This window comes from Andrographis paniculata, unplaced genomic scaffold (assembly GCF_009805555.1).
Source record: "Andrographis paniculata isolate CXL003 unplaced genomic scaffold, ASM980555v1 Contig49END, whole genome shotgun sequence".
NCBI lineage: Eukaryota > Viridiplantae > Streptophyta > Magnoliopsida > Lamiales > Acanthaceae > Andrographis > Andrographis paniculata.
In genome coordinates, this window is record NW_026137583.1 from 3,918,435 (window position 1) to 3,936,918 (window position 18,484).

The following is an 18,484-nucleotide window of genomic DNA, read 5'->3' on the forward strand; positions in this document are numbered from 1 at the left end:
AGTCTCACAATTTACAAAACAATTGCCAAATGTAAAGACAAAATTGCCCATATACAGTTTAAATCCTCCATTTACTTTAAAAATTGCATGGTGTTTCTCTATACTTTAAAAAATATTGCATGAAACTCCACAGTGGTTTTAAAACTCGACGTAAATCTCCAATTTTAAAAAATTGGATGGCGCACTCTTATACTTAAAAAATTATTGCATGAAACCTCCGCCATGCAAAACATACAAATAGAAAATTATATTCTCATCGTACAAGAGAGTTTTCGTGGCGATGGAATTTCATGCCACGTTAAAAAATATAAAGGTGTTTCATGCAATTTTTAAAGTATAAGAACATTTTAGGTTGAATTTCGAAATTATACCAATGTAAATAATAAACAGATGCACGTCTTCCTTGCTATGATTAAATATTCAAATCAAAAGAATTACCAATTCGAAGAACAGCGGCGACAGCGGCAGCGGCAGACTTACCCAGGACTGGATATGGAGTAAAACTCACCTCTAGCTGCTTTGATTTGATTTGATTTGTTGTTTTTACACAAGAGAAGAAGAAGAAGACGAAGCAGTAGTCTTACCCCAGTTCCAGTCCCGGACAAGTCTCCCCCACCAAATCATCTATAAATTGAAGGTTCACAGCTGAGCTGAGCCCTATATATATATATATACACACACACACAGAAACTCACAGAAGCATAAACACGAACAGTTGGTGTGCATAAATCTGCAGTGGTCTAAAGATTCTTGAGGAAAAACAGAATAATGTCAAAAATTATTATTATTGTGCAAAGATGATTGAATTGATACGCACACGAAAGCTGCTGGCAATTGGGGAGAAGAGATGCTGATGCTAATGCTATGTCAAATCAAAGCAAATAATATCAAATCGAATTGATGATGGCAGCAGCACCCACCCACCCACCCACCATTATGATTACAATGATTATGATTATGATTAGTTATTGAGAATCCGTCGCTGTCGCTGTTGCTACTGCTTTAATTTTTTAATTACTTGCTGACGCTCTCCCTCTCACTCATTCTGTCTTTATTCGCTCCAAAAAGAACGGTGCTAATCTATTACTCCCTCCGTCCTACATATCATGTCCATTATGCAGTTTTTATCCGTCTCACATATCATTTTTTTTAAAAAACAATTACGCACTTTAATCTCATTTTAGATTTTTTATTTTTTTTTAAATTTTAATTAAACTAATTAATTATCTTAATCTTAATTTATAATTATTTATATTATCAAATAATTATTTTTATTAATACATTCTTAATTATCTATTAATTACACCCCTCCTAAAATAGTAGACACGGTATGCGGGACTGAGGGAGAGAGTATTATTATTATTATGCTTTTTTTATTTTAAAGAAAAAAATATAAAAATTTTAAACTAAATTCTGGCTGACGTTGGAGTTGTAATTATTATTTTATGATGATGGATACATTAATTAATTAATTAATATTATAAGTGCATAAATACTTTATCTGTCCCACATTTTTTATTTTCGTCTGTCTAACGTAATTTGTCTTTTTTATTTTAAATATATGATTATACACTTTAATCACATTTTAAATTTTATAATTTTTTTTTTAATTTTACTTAAACTATTTAGTTATCTTAATCTTAATTTATAATTATTTTAATTATACAATAATTATTTTTTACTAACACACTTCTTAATTACTTACTAATTATATTTTACCTAACTTTTTGTTTCTACGGTAATAGTCTCATATTACCTGGGACGGAGGGAGTACTATATTTGTGCCGGCGGTTGCCGTGCTGAATTTTAAGCTGACAACACACCGCAGCACACGGTGTTACTACCGGTAGCACATTTATATAATACAAATACAGCACATGAACTAACAACACTTGCTATAGTCTTATACAACACAATCAACACTTGATTTCAACACACCACATACTATTATACAACACACTTATAATTATGAACCAACAATACAAATACAACACATGAACTCACAAAACATGTTATAGTCTTGTACAACCCATTTACTAATTGATTTCAGCACACCCACGTACTGTTATACAACATGTTATAATTATAAAGCAAAATCACCTGTCATTATTATATACAACATGTGTTTGTGTATAATAAAACTGTGTGCTGTTTGTCTATATTACGGATGATAATTTGAAAAATCAGCACGGTGCCGATTTTTCCAATTCAACACCCTAACCGTTACTATTTTTGTCCTAAATCATTCATTATTTTTATTTTTATCCTGACCATAAATTCATTTACACACAATGAAACTAGATAGTACTTTTTAAATATCAAATAATTTGTATATATAAATTATCTAAATGTATAGTGAATTTTTATTTTTATTGGGCTTTGGATCGGATGTTTCTTTTGCGCGAAACCAAGGCCGATCCTAAATATATATGGTATGAATTACTATGTTAAAGAAAAATACTTGCTGTTAATTCATGTTTTTAGATATGCTACATAAATATATTTTCTTGTACCATTATTAATGACAATATATATATATATGTTTTATATTATACTCTTTTCGTCCAATTTTTATTGTTCTAAGATATATTTACATAGTTTTTTAGGTGATTATTTTTTTATTATGATTTGATAAATTTGCCATTAGTTGTACAGTAGAGATTATAAGTAATAAATAAATGAAAGGTAAAAATATAAAATTTGTATTTAAAAGAAAAATAAGACAATAATTGTTAGACGCCCCAAATAAAAAAATAGAACATTAATTTATGGCCGGATGAAGTATCTTCTTATAATTGTATTATTTTGTTACCAATCATTTAGCATATTAATATATATATATATATATTGTATTTGTATCTATCATAGCGGTGGTGTTTGTTAGGACGGTGCTACCGCCACCGCATAAGAGAGACGTACACTACATGTAATTTCTACTTTGTCTGCTGGCCGCCCTAATAATAAATAAATAAATAATAAATACGTAAATGAAGCCATATGGTATGGATTCAACATTTTGGGTGTATTTGTTTAGGGGATTGGATTGGATTTACACACTGTTCATTTAATTTTTTTTTCAAAAATATAAAATCAAATACTTATTTTTTATTTTTTATATTATACTAAAAATTTATTTTTTACTATTCAAATTCAAAATTTTTACTATTCAAATCCCAATTCAAAATTCAAACCTCCAAACGAACATATGTATTCAAACATAGTTATCGATGCAATAAATATGTCTTAAATAATCTGTCATAAGTGTGTTTGTATCGGGATTTCAAAGATTTTTAATATTTATTAAAATTTCTAAAAGAGACATATATATATATTTTATATTATATTAATAATTAATTTAATATTAAATGATACTAAATAATTGTCTTACTTAAAAAATTAAATTTAATGAGATATACTTATTTATTTATACTAAAGTCAACACATTTAAAAAGTATCATATATATGTAACGTGGATGATGAATAGAATTAGATGGAATTTAAAACTCATTTGATTATTTTAAATATTTTTAATACTCCTTCCATCCTATATAATTTGTTAATATTTTTTTCTAGAAATCACGTAATAAATTTTATTTTAATTTTAATTTATAATTATTTTTATTAATATACTTTTTAATTATTTATTAAACATATTTTACCTAAATTTCTGTATCTATGTAACACACCCAAATTACATTAAACGCACAGAATAGTATTTTATTTCAAATATTCATTCCAAATAAATTTTAAGTACGAAGTATTTAAAATTTATTTAAAATTCAATCTTAAATTCAAATCCATTTAACCGATCAAAGCCCATCCTTTTGGGTTTCTAGAGATAATTATATGCAAATAGATATGGTACTGATTTGATCGGTTGTTATATGGGTGCCGAACATACGTTTATATATATTGTGTTATAAAAATATATGTTGGGTTATAATATAATATAAATTGTACTATAAATATACTGAAATATGTACTGATTCGGTCAAGTCAGCACCACGCTAATTTGACCGGATCAGCAGCTGATCCATGCCAATAAATAAAGTCGACGATATATAAAATTCGATGGAGTTTATTACAAGTACAAAACAACTTATTGGCACATACATTTTCCGCTTTAACAAACAGCACACGATATCCATTCCATCGACAAATTTTCCAAGAAAACGGGATCGGAGTTCGCCTGTCACATATACCCGTGGATGAATTTTCTCAAAGGATCGAATCGAAGATCGCCTTCGGCGACGGCGATCCGATGCTTCAAGCTCCGATTTTCGTCCTCCAACCTCGCTTCCCGTCTCTCGCTCTCTTCCAGTTCCTTCACAAGCCTCGCCTCCCTCTCTTGGCATTGGCGCAGCAATTCTCGCAGCTCGGCGTTGATTCGATTCAAATCTCCTCGACACTCTCGCGCGCGTTTTCGCGCCCTCATACGGTTGAACCAGCTCGCGACTTGCTCCATATCCAGGCCTGTGGCTCGCGACAATTCGAGCTTTTTTTCTTTCGTTAAGTGCTCCGAATCCTCGAAAGCCATCTTCAGCAATTCGATCTGTCGCCTTTCGAAACGCTTCGCCATTTATTTTATTTTATTTTATTTTAATATAGTCGACTTCATGTTCGCTAGCATTGTTCTTCCCCGCGAATTTATATCGCGGGGGAAAACAGCATTGTGTAAATAGAGACAAATGCAAGAAGCTGGATTGAGTGTTGTTAGATTAATCATACAAACAAAAATGTTGTCTTAGATTCCTAGACTTTTGAGATGTTGAGATTTCTGTCTTGTTCTTAAGTTGTTGTACGATAATGACGACGAAAAAGCTAAGAATTCGTTGATCTCCAAGAATCGTTACTCTCTAGCTATTCGATTAATTAAATTTTTCGTGTCTCAAAGATTCCATCTTTGTCTGGACATACAACCTTAAAAACTCCTCATCTATGCGCATAAGCGCGCCACATTCCTCGTAGGAGTGGGTGTACTAAGGGATTCGGGGGAGCTGCCCTCTCAACCCCTAATTTTTATTTATTTAGTATAAAAAATCAGAAATGATTATATTTATGCTAAATTTGCTTTTTTTTTTTTTTTTTTTTTTTTTTTTTTCTAAATTTCAGTTTATATATATTTTTTGTCCCTATTTATTTATTTATTTATTTTTTCATCCTATTGGAGTCGAAGAAGACAGGATCGAATCAGTAAAAGTAAGCCGACAATTTGCCCCCAGAGTCACTATTTTATTTATTCTTTTAGCTTTTTTTTTTTTTTTTTTTTTTTTTGTCATGGCTTCTATTAGATCTCTCGAGTTTGGTTTCCAATAAAAAAAATGACAAGCATTGTAAAAGTGAGGGGCTCCAAAAAGAACATCCATGTTTGCCGGCATGCTCATCGCCAGGGACGGAACTACACTAATTGACCCCTCAAATCCAAATTTTTTATAATTTTTTTAGTATTAAAAATATTATTTTTTATGTATTTATATACAATTTGTCTCTCAAAATTATCTAAATTTATATATAATTCTGGTATTATTATTTATTTAAATTTATTACCTAAATATTAAATAACTTATAACATTTTGCCCATCGGGATTTAGATGCTAGTTTCGTAACTGCTCATCGCGGATAGGCGCGAGGAGTTCGACAAATTGAGGCGATCAAGATGTGTATACATAAATAAAGTTAGGCTATAGAAAGCGGGAACATGGAGAAGATGATACAAATTTATTTAGTTCGGCCAAAAGGGACAACGTTTAGTTTGCTCCGATTGAGCCATTGTTCGTTGATATTGGACTATTATTTAACTGGAATTCGGACATCCGTGTCTTTCTGACTGTGGGTTTTGGGTTTGTAATATTAAAATTTTAAATTAAAATAATAGTCGGATGTAATTTTTTGTTTTTAATGTATATTAATTGTTTATTTAATATAAAATTTAAAATATATATTTAATTTAATATTTTTTATAGAAAAATAAATAAATAGGAAAACTAAAGTTAGAAAGTATCACACAAACAAATAGAGGCTGAAATGATCATATAGCTGTGTTTAAATGTAATATTGTATTATTGATATTTTTACAACAATTATATATTTAGTATATTTTAAATTTAAAATATTATTTCAAAAAATCATCTTTTTAATTGAAACATCACATTAAGTATATCTTTTTTTATTTAAAAAAAAAAAAATCATCGACCAAATAATTGTCTTATTTGATGAACCTATACAATATATCAATAAAAGACTAATCCAACCAAAGAATAAGATTGGAGAAACAAACAAGAGAATATCATATGATAAAGAGAATTTTATTAGATTGTCCAATATTATATTCTTAGTTATCATATATATTTTTATTTATTTTATTTATTATTTGTTTTAAAAAAATACACGCACTTGTAATAGTCCATTTTCACAATTCTTCTAATTAAACAAATATACATTAATTTTTTATAAGCTAATTTATACTATTAATCTTCTATGTATATATATATATATATTTATTTATTTGTATTCTAATTATTTATAAACTAATTTTAATATTTATTTTAGTGAATATAGTTTATAAAATATTCAAAATATATTTTTTAATTTGTTTTTAATCATATTTATATATTACATCATAGTTTAAACATTAAAAAAAAAAATAGTTTTAATTTGAATCTAAATTTCAATTTAGATATATATTAGATGTAATATTATGAAAAAAAATAATACTCCTTCCGACTATTGGTACCTAAGTATATATTTTGCTATTTTTTTTGTTGTTTAAACTCTATACATAAAGTATTCAATTTTTACACTAATAACTTTACAAATTATACTCCGTCAGTACCATAACTATATATCCATTTATTTTTTGTACGGAGTTTTAAAAATATTAGTATTTTATTAGAACGTAGTAGGAAGTAGAAATGACTAAAATAACATTATTAGTATTGTGTGATATAAAAATTAATGATATTTGTATAATATATTGTAAGTTGTAAGGGTATTTGTAATGTTAAGCAGATAGTACACTTGCTAAAAAAAACTAGATACTTTGTTGTGGAACGGACTAAATTAGAAAAGTGAATATTTTATATAAACTATCACAAATCTTATTAAAATACAATATTTACTAGTCTCCTAGAAAAATAAATATATATTTATAAAATGAAACTAAATGAGTATATTTTTATTGATAATCTGATTAAATATTAATTTTTTGTTTGAATAAAACCAAACACACTTAATATTGTTAGAACAAAATTAATAATAAACAATAAAAGAAAATCCACCCAAAATAATAATTCAGATAAAAATTCCATTGATAAAAGTAAATTGCACCATTGGATAAGAGAAAGGCTTTGCTGTTGTGTAATAAGCCGTTTGAATTTATACAACAATAACTCAATTTAACATTTCATAACAAAAAGAATAATAAATATATAATCTTAATTGGTTTGGACACGATATTTAAGAAATATTAATATTATATTGATAGTCGATAAAAAATACGGAAAAAAGATTTTTTGGCGTGTATTAGTGTAAAAAGTAGCGATAACTGTGTAATGAAAGAAAAAGTAAAAGTAGTTTTTATGATAATATGATTATTTATAGAAATAAAACTATTATTTTGGAACAAAAAAAATGGTAAATAAGAATATTGTATTGGGACAGACAAAAGTATATTTTTATTAAAAATCAGCATTAATTTTTTTTTTTTAAATTAAAAACAATAAAAAAATCCAACACAGAATCAAACAAGGTGACAAAGAGCAGCAGTATAACTATTTCCCCTACAAGGACTCATCTCAACATACTCCTTTACATGATCCTTATACTTCCAAATCTTCACCCCTCCACCTTTCCCCATCGCCGTCGCCGTCGCGGTCGCCATTCGCCGTTTAAGTTCCTGATTTTCCGCGTGGACGACGGCCTCCCTCTCGCGGCTCTCCGCCACCGCCTTTTCGAGCTCGGCCGCCCTCTCTCGACAATCCTTCACCAATTTTTTCAGCTCAACGTTGATCTCCTTCAAATCCTCCATAGTTTCTCTCGACCGTTTGCGCGCTCTCATCCGATTGAACCACCCGGTGACTTGCTCCACATCCAGCCCTGTTATACGGCACAATTCGATCTTCTTCTTTTTCGTCAAATGCTTCGACTCATCGAAGGCGAGCTTAAGTTCGTCAATCTGACGCCTTTCGAAACGCCTCGCCATATATCTCTTCGACGAAGAATGAAAATATTTTTTTAGTCGATGGGGATCGAGAGGGGATGAAGAATACGAGTATTCGCGATATATATATATATATATTTGTTTCGAAGATGAAGATTTTTTGTTTTTATGAATGTTTATTCCTGCATAAGAGATATCGAAGTTTTTGTCTTGTCTTTGAGCCTTTTAGACATATGGAGAATTTATCGATGAAAAATGACGTTGATATGTACGTGTCATTGTCTTTGTTACTACCTATGATGATGAACAATACAGCCGAGACGAAAGAGGCCATTTCGACGCTAGTATTAAATGCTCGTAAGCGTTGTAAAAGTTCTTTCTTCGACCATTCTAAATTCGCTTCGCTTGCTACTTTCAAGAAATGATATTTCTGTTGGCCGAGAAATTAAGCCAGTCTACGTCGAATATGTCACGGTATGTTGTGTCTCTTTTGTAGCCGGTGTGTACGCTGTTTGTTGACGGACTCCTGTTTTTAGATAAATAAATAAATAATACATATCCTAACAACTTAAGCTTTTAGGTAAGATAGTCATTTACATCATCTAACATTGTTGTTGCAGATTTCTTGATTAAATAGCTACGCGAACATACTAGCTTCGCGTAAGTTCGGCGATAGATGTTTGCGTGCTCATACTTACGGGAACGCAATTTTCATGTTATACCGATAATTTTGGTATATTAACTAAGTATTGATATGAAATTTTTTATACAGTAGTTTCTTATATACCAAATGGTTGGGATGAATGGCAGTGTCGTCTCCGATCAACCTGTTGGGCTCAATGGATATCACTTTTGGGCTAGCCGTTAAGGTCACAACCCCTAACTCATGGGCTTTGACTTATTAAGCCTTTTCTTCAATGTGTTGAACTACCGTGGACGTTACTAGATTTCTACTTAACGCGGTTGGGCCTCGCTCGACACGGTTGGACGTCACTCGGGCTTTGTCATACAAGGCTTCAACGATCCGAGACATTTTGAGGCGAGGGTAACAATGTAGTATTTTTCCAAGCCGATATGTACTGAACCACTCTTACATACAACATATATATATATATCAATGTACCTCTAACTAAGGTGATGCAATATAAGCCAATTTGCCAATCGAGGTCCCGCAAGGGATGTACTGGGGTGGACCGTAAGGTCATGTGTTTAAATTCCGACGCTTTCAAGTCTTGTCTGTCAAACATAGTTTTCTTAGCAAATTTTTAAAAGAAATTCTGAAAAATACTACATGGAATTCGAATATATGGAAATATGTATATATATATATATATATATATTGAATGCAGCACAGATCCATAGTGCACATACTTCACAACAGATCCTCTTTCCAATCAAGAGAACTATATATGAAAATGCTCCAAAACAACATCAGAAGTATGGTAGACTATTAGCAAAACATGAAAGGATTCATTGACATTTGTCATCAGTTGCAAAAAAACAGGTAGGTCATGCCCAAGAATTAATTGTTGGGAAAATCCATTAATCTGTACTGGAAAAAAAATTAAAGCAATAATTTGAGTGGGAAAAAAAAAAAAAAAAAGAAAAAAAACAAGAAGAAATCAAAATCATAGTTCAGATTTGATTTCAAAAGAGGTAGAAACGAAATGATGGAAATGTAAAACAAAAGTTCTATTTTTTTATATTATATTTCTATATCCAAATCAAAAAAAATAAAAAATTCAAATAAGAACACTAAAACAAACAATATAACATTAACCTTCAATGCCACAACAAAGAAGTAAGACTGGAATAAAAAATTAGCTTCAAAATGCAGCAAAACAGGTAAATTACTCATCATCGAAAGTTCATACTGAATGGATCCAACAAGAACAGCACAAAAACGACAGAAAGAGACTTAGCCAGGACTGGATATGGAGGAAAACTACTGACTGCTATAAATATGTCCCCAAAAATCAAGGCCATAAGAACAGATCATCATGTCTGTCTCCACACCCAGCCCTGCCAAGTCTTTCTGCCAAATAATTTCTATCTTCACCTCTTAGATTAATTCTCCCTAATCAATACACAAGTTACTGACATATATATACACATATATGAGGATAGATACACGTACGTAAGCATATATACATACATACATACACAGAGGCATAAAAACAAACAGTTGGTGTGCACAATCAGGGGGAGTGACGAAATTAATTGACCTGAGGCCGGATTGGCGGGGGTTTGTCTGGTGGTCGAAGGAAATATTATCTTGGAAGAATATTCCTCGTAGGAGACACAAAGACTGCTGCCAATTGGGGGGATGAGATCAATTTGGGGGTGATGATGCCGCCATTAAAATTAGGTCTGTTGCTATTCTGAGTCAGTTTGACACTCACTCAGCAGTCTGCAGTCTGCAGTCAGCAGCAGAAATGGCAATCTGTGCTTAACCATTCACAAACCACCTTCACGCAATCATATTACGCTATGCCCTCTTTAATAACTATTTATTATTATTATAATAATAAGAATATTATTTTATTTTTATGTATACGTCAAATTGTTGAGCTTGTTTGTTTATGATCTCAAACATAAATCTACACAATTAAATACATATAATTTTTAATAAAAATATAATACTCTCCGTCCGATTCCTATCTTTTTAAAATATATTTGTACTATTTTTTAGGTAATTATTTTTTTTATTTTAAATCGAAAAATTTATCCTTAATGGTATAATAGATATTAAAAATATTAAATGAATGAACGGTAAAAAGTAAGATTTGTGTTTAAAAATGAAAATATGACAATAGTTATTGGACATTCCCAATAAAAAAAAGATATTAGTTTGTGGAGGGAGATAGTATATTTTTTCGGTTATCACATCAAAATATTATTTAAATAAACATTCAAATGTAACATTCTATTTCAAATTAATTTCAAATAAAAAACTTTCATAAATTAAAAATTGGAAATACATCCTTATATTTGTGTTAGATATTTTAGATATTCGGTTTTAAATTAATAGCTTTATATTTATATTTAATTTTATCCATATATTACATTACTTAAATTTTAAGTTTATTGAGTTCATTTTGTATATAGGTCTTTATTTTGATGATTAATAATGCAATTTCATTATTTTTCCAAAAATTTTTAACATGGTATTTGATATAGCCTACCAATCTACGTTTCTCCGGGTACATTCAACTTGGATTGTACGCGGAGGTCTTGTGATTTTGAGATCATGTCTTTGTCATTTGCCTACTGCTTGTCGGTTGCTTCCGTGCTATGATCTTTCCGATGTCTGCGATTTGTTCTGTGATCTGTTCTGTGATATGTCTGATGTTTACAATTTTTTCTGCAATCTGTCCCATGTCTGCGATCTGTTCTGCAATATATCCGATGTCTGCGATCTATTTTGCAATATGTCCGATGTCTGCGATGTATTCTGCAATCTATCCGATGTCTGCGATCTATTTTGCCATCTGTCCTATATCTGAGATCTGGTAGGCTATCTGTCTGTCTGCATTTGACTTTGATTCTATTCAAGTCCTGTCATTTTTTGCTCCGATGGAGAGTCATGTCGTTTTCGACTCTTGTGGAGAGTCATGTCGTTTTCGACTCTTGTGGAGAGTCATATCGTTTTTTACTCTAATGGAGAGTCATGCCGTTTTCAGTTTTAGTGGAGAGTTATATCGTTTTCGACTTCAGTGGTGAGTTATGTCGTTTTTTGTTCAAGTGAAAAGTCAACTATTATTTTTATTTGCGTTTTTCGCTTCTATATTTAACTTTCTTATTAGACTCAAATTAGTTTCTATTATACCACTTGAGTTTGAAAGGGAATGCTAACATATTTTAGATAATCGATTTTAGATTTAATAGTTTTAGATTTATATTTAGTTTTATTCATATATTAGATTACTTGAATTTAACTCTATCATTTTAATGATTAATAATACAATTTCATTATCTCCAAATTTTTAACAATTTCACAAAGTCCTATTTTTCCTATTTTAAGAATTCTTAACAACTTTGGATTGTTCATTAACTTATTTTTGAGTGTCACAATTCTTTATAATACTCTATTCATTAAAAAAAAAAAAAAAATTGACAATTTAACAAAAAATATTATTTTTTATATTACAATACGATTCTCATATCTAACATAAAAAAATATATTCGTTCAAAAATACAAGTGAGCACCAATACTTTCGAAAACACAGGGAAATATTATATAATTTTTAAATGATAGAAAAAAAAATATAAGAGACTTTTCAGATCACAAATGATTTATAAACAATTTTTCCATAGTTCAATAACTTATAAATTAAATATACTTTAACTCATTCCATGATAAATTTGTCCATTCACTCATCTATTATACTGTTATACTATGGTCACGAAGTCCAACCTCTACACCACCAAACCATCCCTGCGGGACTCAACATGCTCTTATTCTTGTAAATGCAGAGTGTGTAAGATGAAATAAAAATAACCGACAACCTATCAATAAGGTTGTATGAAAGGGATAGGGATAGGGATAAGGATAGATTCCCATCCACAATCTACACTACATAATAAAAATACTAGAAATGCATCAAGTAATCAACAAAATGGACTACCACCAATAATCTACGACGAAAGCGCACACTTAGGCAAATATATGAACACCAAGTCACACTTGAGTCGAATGGATTTCACTACAATAAGTCGAGTTCCATATAAGATAATGAAGATGAAAGTATATGAAAACAAACAAATGTTAGAGAGGAGCAACAATCAATGAAAATAAACGGGAATATGGAACCGACAATTCAGCATAATCTAGTTCACCACTTAACTGATTTTAACAACCTTGAAAATCCTGCAATAAAATCTTTTAAGAATGATTTGTTATAATCACCAATTAACCAAAATCATTTTATCAAAAATGTTATGTTATCCCTAAATATTAAGTAAAGATAACACCGCCTAACTATAAATTCATACCGCAGAAAATATTTCACTCTGTTCTAGAGAAGCACACAGAAAGGTAATGTAGGCTCCCAGTATATATACAAAGCATAAATTCATATATTTGTATAAAGATCAATGATAAACTTTACTTGGCTTCTCAAGAGTCAATTCATCGATATTTTCCAGCAAGCAATCTCTGGGTAGCAGAAATCCTGACGTTTGTAGCACAAGCACGACTACAAACTCTTCAGACATTTTACCTGCATAAATTATAATCAAACCATTAATGGAAGAAAGTTGCACCATATATGCGCAGGATTATTTCGAACTATATATTGTTCTTCTGATTATGATTCGACCCAGTTGCACCATTTGATTCTGAAGTATATTCTTTAATTTACATTAAAGTACAATGCAAGATTTTGATTCTTGATTATGTGTTCAATTATGCATTAGTTATAAGAGAAGTTGTTTAAATGATGTGCTATCAAAATTAAGCTATCATCTCGAAACTTACCTGGTCATGTTCTGAGTGGCGCTCAAGATTTGCTGGTTGGTGCAGGAAGATGGATTAGTCTGGAAACTAAAGTTTCGATTCCCCTGGTGCGGAAGGCATCTCCAATTCATATTTTCCTTATCTCGGGATCTCCAGAACAGGTTAGAATGTAAGAGAAAACATACGCTCTACAAAATTGATCGGCATTTTCTCTGACGAAGGAGAAGCTTCTAAACAAGAAATAGGGGTCAAGAAAGCGGTGGAGACATCTCCTCATTTGCCAAATACACGGCTGCAAACTCCTCATCATTTTTTCCTAGCATCTCCTTCAGTGTGAACTCCATTTTTCTGTCGGTAAGAACCTTATATCTCGGCTTTATCCTCTTCTCCAGAGAGTAGCTAAAGTATCTCGGATAATCAACAACAGTGCTTAAAGGTTTCCTCATCGTGTATAGTAGGAACTCTAGCTTTGGTTTCAGTACTTCTTCGATGCTGTACCCGAGTAAAGGAGAGAACCTGCTCACCATTGACTTTATCTCCTTCTTTGACAGCCCAATCCTCATCAGGTATCGAACTCTATCCATGGAAAAAATAAGAATAATATTTTATAGTTGCAATTCAGGATATATAATTTTATAAATCATTGAAATCGGAAATCATAGTGTGGAAGGATGCCTTGATCATACTCTTTACCTGGGTAGAAGAGCTCTATTGACGTCACAAACAAATAGCTCGGGATATTTTCTAACAACCCGTGGAAGGTGAGTTCCAGAAATCCCAACACTATGAAGGAATTCCAATTTCTTTTGAAGTGTTTTGTCTATGTTGGTTGCAAAAATTTCCGGACAACGACAAAGGGTTTTAGCAATTTCTTCCTCATCCAGTCCTAGGTCTTCGAAGAAGGACACAACCTGAATACACACAAAGCAATTTTAAATAAGATCTATGAGAAGCAATGGAAGCAATAGATAAACAAATATGACGAAGGTGGCGTTTGGGATGAAGTTTTGGAGATGAAATAATAACACTAAAGAAGAAAAAAATACATTCGAACAAAAAGGATTTTACCAAACTGACCTGCACAAATTCCTGAGGCTTTCGGAGCAGTAGTTGTGGACTAGTAGCAATAACTTTGCCTAGCTTCTTACTCGTAACGCCCAGTTCACCAAACTGCTTCACCATTACCTTCAGCTTGTCGATTGAACAGCCCAAAATGTGAGGCCAGTTTTTTATTGCATGACAGGAACAATGTTTTGGAACCTAAACAAGTTTGTGATATTACATATCAGATTTCAACAGCAGTAATATCGATTCAATTGGCTGATTATCTTTGTCTGAACATTTTTCGAAAGTAAAATTCCAAAAGATACACAGTTCAGGTGACAACATCAAGCATCTTATAGAGTTCTGTACCTTCTCTTCATCAAAAAAACGAATGACTTTCTCAAAGTTATGCAGAATGCTAGAAGAAATCATCCACGGATACTTGACTAACATCTTTCCAAGATCATTATCATTCACACCAATCTGCAAAGCACATTATCAAAAAAGGCTACTTATCAGTTAATTATTTCAAGAGACAACACATAGCATATGATCCGTCGAGAATACTGAGGACTACTCAAGCTGACCCCAAGAAATATACAAAAGAAACCGAAAAAGAAAGTTCGGGTTTTCTACAAAGAGATTTAGTAATTCATGAAATTTTTTTCTTCTAAAAAGATCATACCAAATACCTATTTTTTACTTTGTATATTCAAAATATCACGTCAACACTTATTTATATATATAAAACAACTAATCAAATTTACTTTTTACCGTTAAAAATTCAAACAAAAAAAAACAAAAAACACCCCAAATAAGAAATTTATGCTTTGTCAGTTTAATCGACAAAGTATTTCAGTTGAAGAATATTTCTTATGTTTCCTCTAGGTACCCGTATGTATGATTGTGTTTTCAAGTTTGCATTTTCCCGTATATCAAAATCATACATTTATTTTTCATTTAATATATTTCATTCAATTCAAAACTTGCTATTCCCAAAACACAACCAAACAAACTCCTCACACCAAAGCACACAAAGTTGTTTGCCTTATACCTTCTCATATAATTGCAGTCGTGGTTTGATATCCTTGCCAATGTCATAGAATACGATGGAAGGGAAGGGTAGAAGAACATTTCCTATTTTTTCTCTAGGAACTCCAATATCTCCCAAGAACTTCACAATTGGCTGAACATGAGATTTTAGAGGCAGAAACAGAACTCGAGGAAAAGATTCGATGAGAAGCCGGAAAGAGGTCTGCTCAGAACCTAAAAGATTCAATCCTCCACGCCTTGCTTGAATCTAAAAGTGATAAAAATGGATATTTACTCAAGCAAGCGCAAGAGAAACACAATTCAAGCCTACTGTTAACAGAAAAAACGAACACAGCCATATAATGATGCTTAAAAATCAAAACTATTTAATCGAAATGAGTTCAGAACCTTTTCAAAGAACGCCAATGTTTGCTGCAAATCTTCATCAGCAGAAATTGACAAATTGGCAATCATTCTCTGAGCATTTTTCCCAATAAGGTCATGATCATCACTGTCAGCAAAGAACACATCCTTCAAATACTTCACCTACAGACAACAAACGCAAAATTGGATGAACAACCAAAATGCTGCTACAAAATTAGGGGTACACATCATTATTTAATATATAGTCAACCAATACGCCCAAATGAATGGGAGGCAGTGAGACTCAAAGCCAGAACGTCCTGCTCTCTGATACCATTAAATGACTATTTTATCTAAAAACTTAAATTTAATAGATATGCAATATACCTCTCACGTGCAAGATAAATATACGCAACATATTGTAAAGATACACATCATATATTTATATATTATGGAATCAACCAACACATCTCTTAACGTCTCATTAAATATATATATATATATTACGAGTCAACCATCACACCCTTTCACGTGCAAAATCCACATTTAACGTAGACGATGACAAATGGGGTGGTGGGAATCTCACCTAAAATATTGTAGGATAAGCATAATTTATTTAGGGTGTGTTTGTTTGGGGGATTGAATTTTAAATACACTATTCATCCAATTTTTTCCCCAAAAAAATATCAAATCAAATCACCTATTTTTTATTTTTTATATTATACTAAAAATCAATTTTACATTCAAAAACATCACATCAACACCTATTTATTTCACATCATAGAACTATTCAAATTCAAAATATTTACTATTCAAATCCCAACTCAAAATCCAAACCCCCAAACAAACTTATATATTTTGGAGTCAACACAATCCCTTAGTGACCAACGTGGATGGGGCAATGGGGCTCAAACATGGAACTTATAACATAGCTTAAGATTAAAGGATACGGATCATTAAAAACTCCCTCCGTTTGCTAAATTTACTTTCACATTCTTTTTTAGTATTGTCCGCTAAATTTACCCTATTACTAATTTTAGTAAAGTCAATAAAACAACATTTAACTATTATTTTTCATTCAACACTTATTTACACAAATGTCACTACCTTTAATACCTTTCTTTCCTTTTACCTTTAACTAAATTTCCAAAAATACCATCAGTGTCACGGACTGACATTTCTGCCCAAGTTCTCGGCCATAGTCCGTCCCATGTGTGTGAGCCCCTGTCTGGCTAACCAACAGCATATGGCTTGGTGTAGGTACTTGTTCCGCATATTTCTTACCCAGGTTTGTTGCACACACGGGACGGCTGGCTTGGGCCTTTTGAGCCTGGGCGCCAGGCGCGTCAGCTTCCGACAAATTACAAATAGTAAAGTACCTTTTCACTTTTATAATTTTTCAATACGTGCCAGGAACCAAATGTTTTAAGGGTTTGCTTGTTCGGAAAATTTTCCTCAAAATATACTATTCATCAAATTTTTTTCTTCAAAAAGCATTGAATCAAACACATCTTTTATTTTTTATATTATACTAAATATCGATTGTACTTCCAAAATATCACAATCTATTTATATCTCATAATTCAACTATTCCAATTCAAAACTTTTACTATTCAAATCCCACCTTAAAATCCAAACACACAAACAAACACACCCTAAATTTACCTGACTTAGGGAGTATTATTTAGTCGACCAACTGTTGCTACTTGCTACATAGAAATTTAAAATAAAAATTAATAGAATACCTTGTGGATGAGCAGAGGAAGCAAATTGGAGTCCGACGACGAGAGATAGAGAGCGAAATGCGAGGCAGTGGAGAGAGAAAAGCCAAGGCTCTCCAAGAAGGGAAGAATGCCCTTATCCCCTTTCTGCTCCGCCATTTGGCGCACCTTCTTCCCGAACTCAACGGAATCTGCTTCAATTTCGTGTCCGGTAGTTTCCGTCGTGGAATTCCAGACGTCGAGGTCGTCGACGGCGTCAATCAGCGTGCTCAAATAATTAGGGCAATTGTGAGAAATTTGGGAGGCCTCTTCCCTCGAAGCTCCAGCTTGTTCTAGATACTCCATCACGGCTTCTCTTGCTTCGTCGAGGCGATTGTCGCATGAATCTTGCTCGGAATCCTGATTATGAATGGCTGAAGCGAAGTGGCGGATGTAGTGGCGGTTGTTTGGGAGGGAAATTGAAGTTGTGAGGAGGGAGAAGGAAGTGGAAATGGAGGTTTGTAGAGGGTTATGAGGAGGTAGGGAGACGCAGCAGTTGGTAGGATGAGGATGAAAGATAGATGAGAAAGAATAGGAAGAGGGGCAGTAATGGCGGCGGTGGAGGTTCAGAGTCGCCATGGAAGCGTACGGAAGAATCAGTGCGTTCATCCGTAGCTGCCGAAGAAGCAGAGATACTTTTTTGAATTTTTATAATTTTTAAAAATCAAT

The 18,484-nt window shown here is 32.0% G+C and overlaps 3 protein-coding genes across 4 annotated transcripts; all 3 read right to left on the minus strand.

Moving 5' to 3' along the window:
* Positions 1-4,192: 4,192 nt before the first annotated feature.
* Positions 4,193-4,579, minus strand: LOC127252956 (homeobox-leucine zipper protein HOX6-like). Its single transcript, XM_051277340.1, has one exon. The coding sequence runs from the start codon at positions 4,577-4,579 to the stop codon at positions 4,193-4,195; it is 387 nt and encodes a 128-aa protein (XP_051133297.1).
* A 3,154-nt stretch (positions 4,580-7,733) lies between these two features.
* Positions 7,734-10,734, minus strand: LOC127252998 (homeobox-leucine zipper protein ATHB-7-like). Of its 2 annotated transcripts, XM_051277392.1 has the most exons (3): positions 10,384-10,734; positions 9,282-9,394; positions 7,734-8,206 (listed from the first exon to the last, which is right to left on the minus strand). In XM_051277392.1, exon 3 carries the CDS (start codon positions 8,198-8,200, stop codon positions 7,739-7,741), a length of 462 nt encoding a protein of 153 aa, XP_051133349.1. In that variant the 5' UTR covers positions 8,201-8,206; positions 9,282-9,394; positions 10,384-10,734; the 3' UTR covers positions 7,734-7,738. The 2 variants fall into 2 exon arrangements, with proteins under 2 accessions (XP_051133349.1, XP_051133350.1); XM_051277393.1 differs by lacking the exons at positions 9,282-9,394; positions 10,384-10,734 and adding an exon at positions 8,453-8,510.
* Positions 10,735-13,231: 2,497 nt separating this feature from the next.
* LOC127253111 (transcription termination factor MTERF2, chloroplastic) lies at positions 13,232-18,478 on the minus strand. The gene is made up of 8 exons (XM_051277550.1): positions 17,801-18,478; positions 16,101-16,238; positions 15,715-15,960; positions 15,030-15,143; positions 14,694-14,876; positions 14,310-14,527; positions 13,638-14,192; positions 13,232-13,380 (listed from the first exon to the last, which is right to left on the minus strand). The coding sequence occupies exons 1-7, from the start codon at positions 18,422-18,424 to the stop codon at positions 13,865-13,867; spliced, it is 1,851 nt and encodes a 616-aa protein (XP_051133507.1). The 5' UTR covers positions 18,425-18,478; the 3' UTR covers positions 13,232-13,380; positions 13,638-13,864.
* Between the last annotated feature and the right edge of the window lie 6 nt (positions 18,479-18,484).

What these genes read in the sequence shown, in the direction of transcription:
- LOC127252956 (XM_051277340.1), bottom strand. Translation starts at nt 4,579, where the DNA reads ATGGCGAAGCGTTTCGAAAGGCGACAGATCGAATTGCTGAAGATGGCT.
- LOC127252998 (XM_051277392.1), bottom strand. Translation starts at nt 8,200, where the DNA reads ATGGCGAGGCGTTTCGAAAGGCGTCAGATTGACGAACTTAAGCTCGCC.
- LOC127253111 (XM_051277550.1), bottom strand. Translation starts at nt 18,424, where the DNA reads ATGAACGCACTGATTCTTCCGTACGCTTCCATGGCGACTCTGAACCTC. An exon ending in TTCCTCTGCTCATCCACAAG is followed by an intron (nt 16,239 to 17,800) that starts GTATTCTATTAA and finishes TGTTGTCTGTAG; the next exon opens with GTGAAGTATTTGAAGGATGT. An exon ending in GACTGCAATTATATGAGAAG is followed by an intron (nt 15,144 to 15,714) that starts GTATAAGGCAAA and finishes TGTGCTTTGCAG; the next exon opens with ATTGGTGTGAATGATAATGA.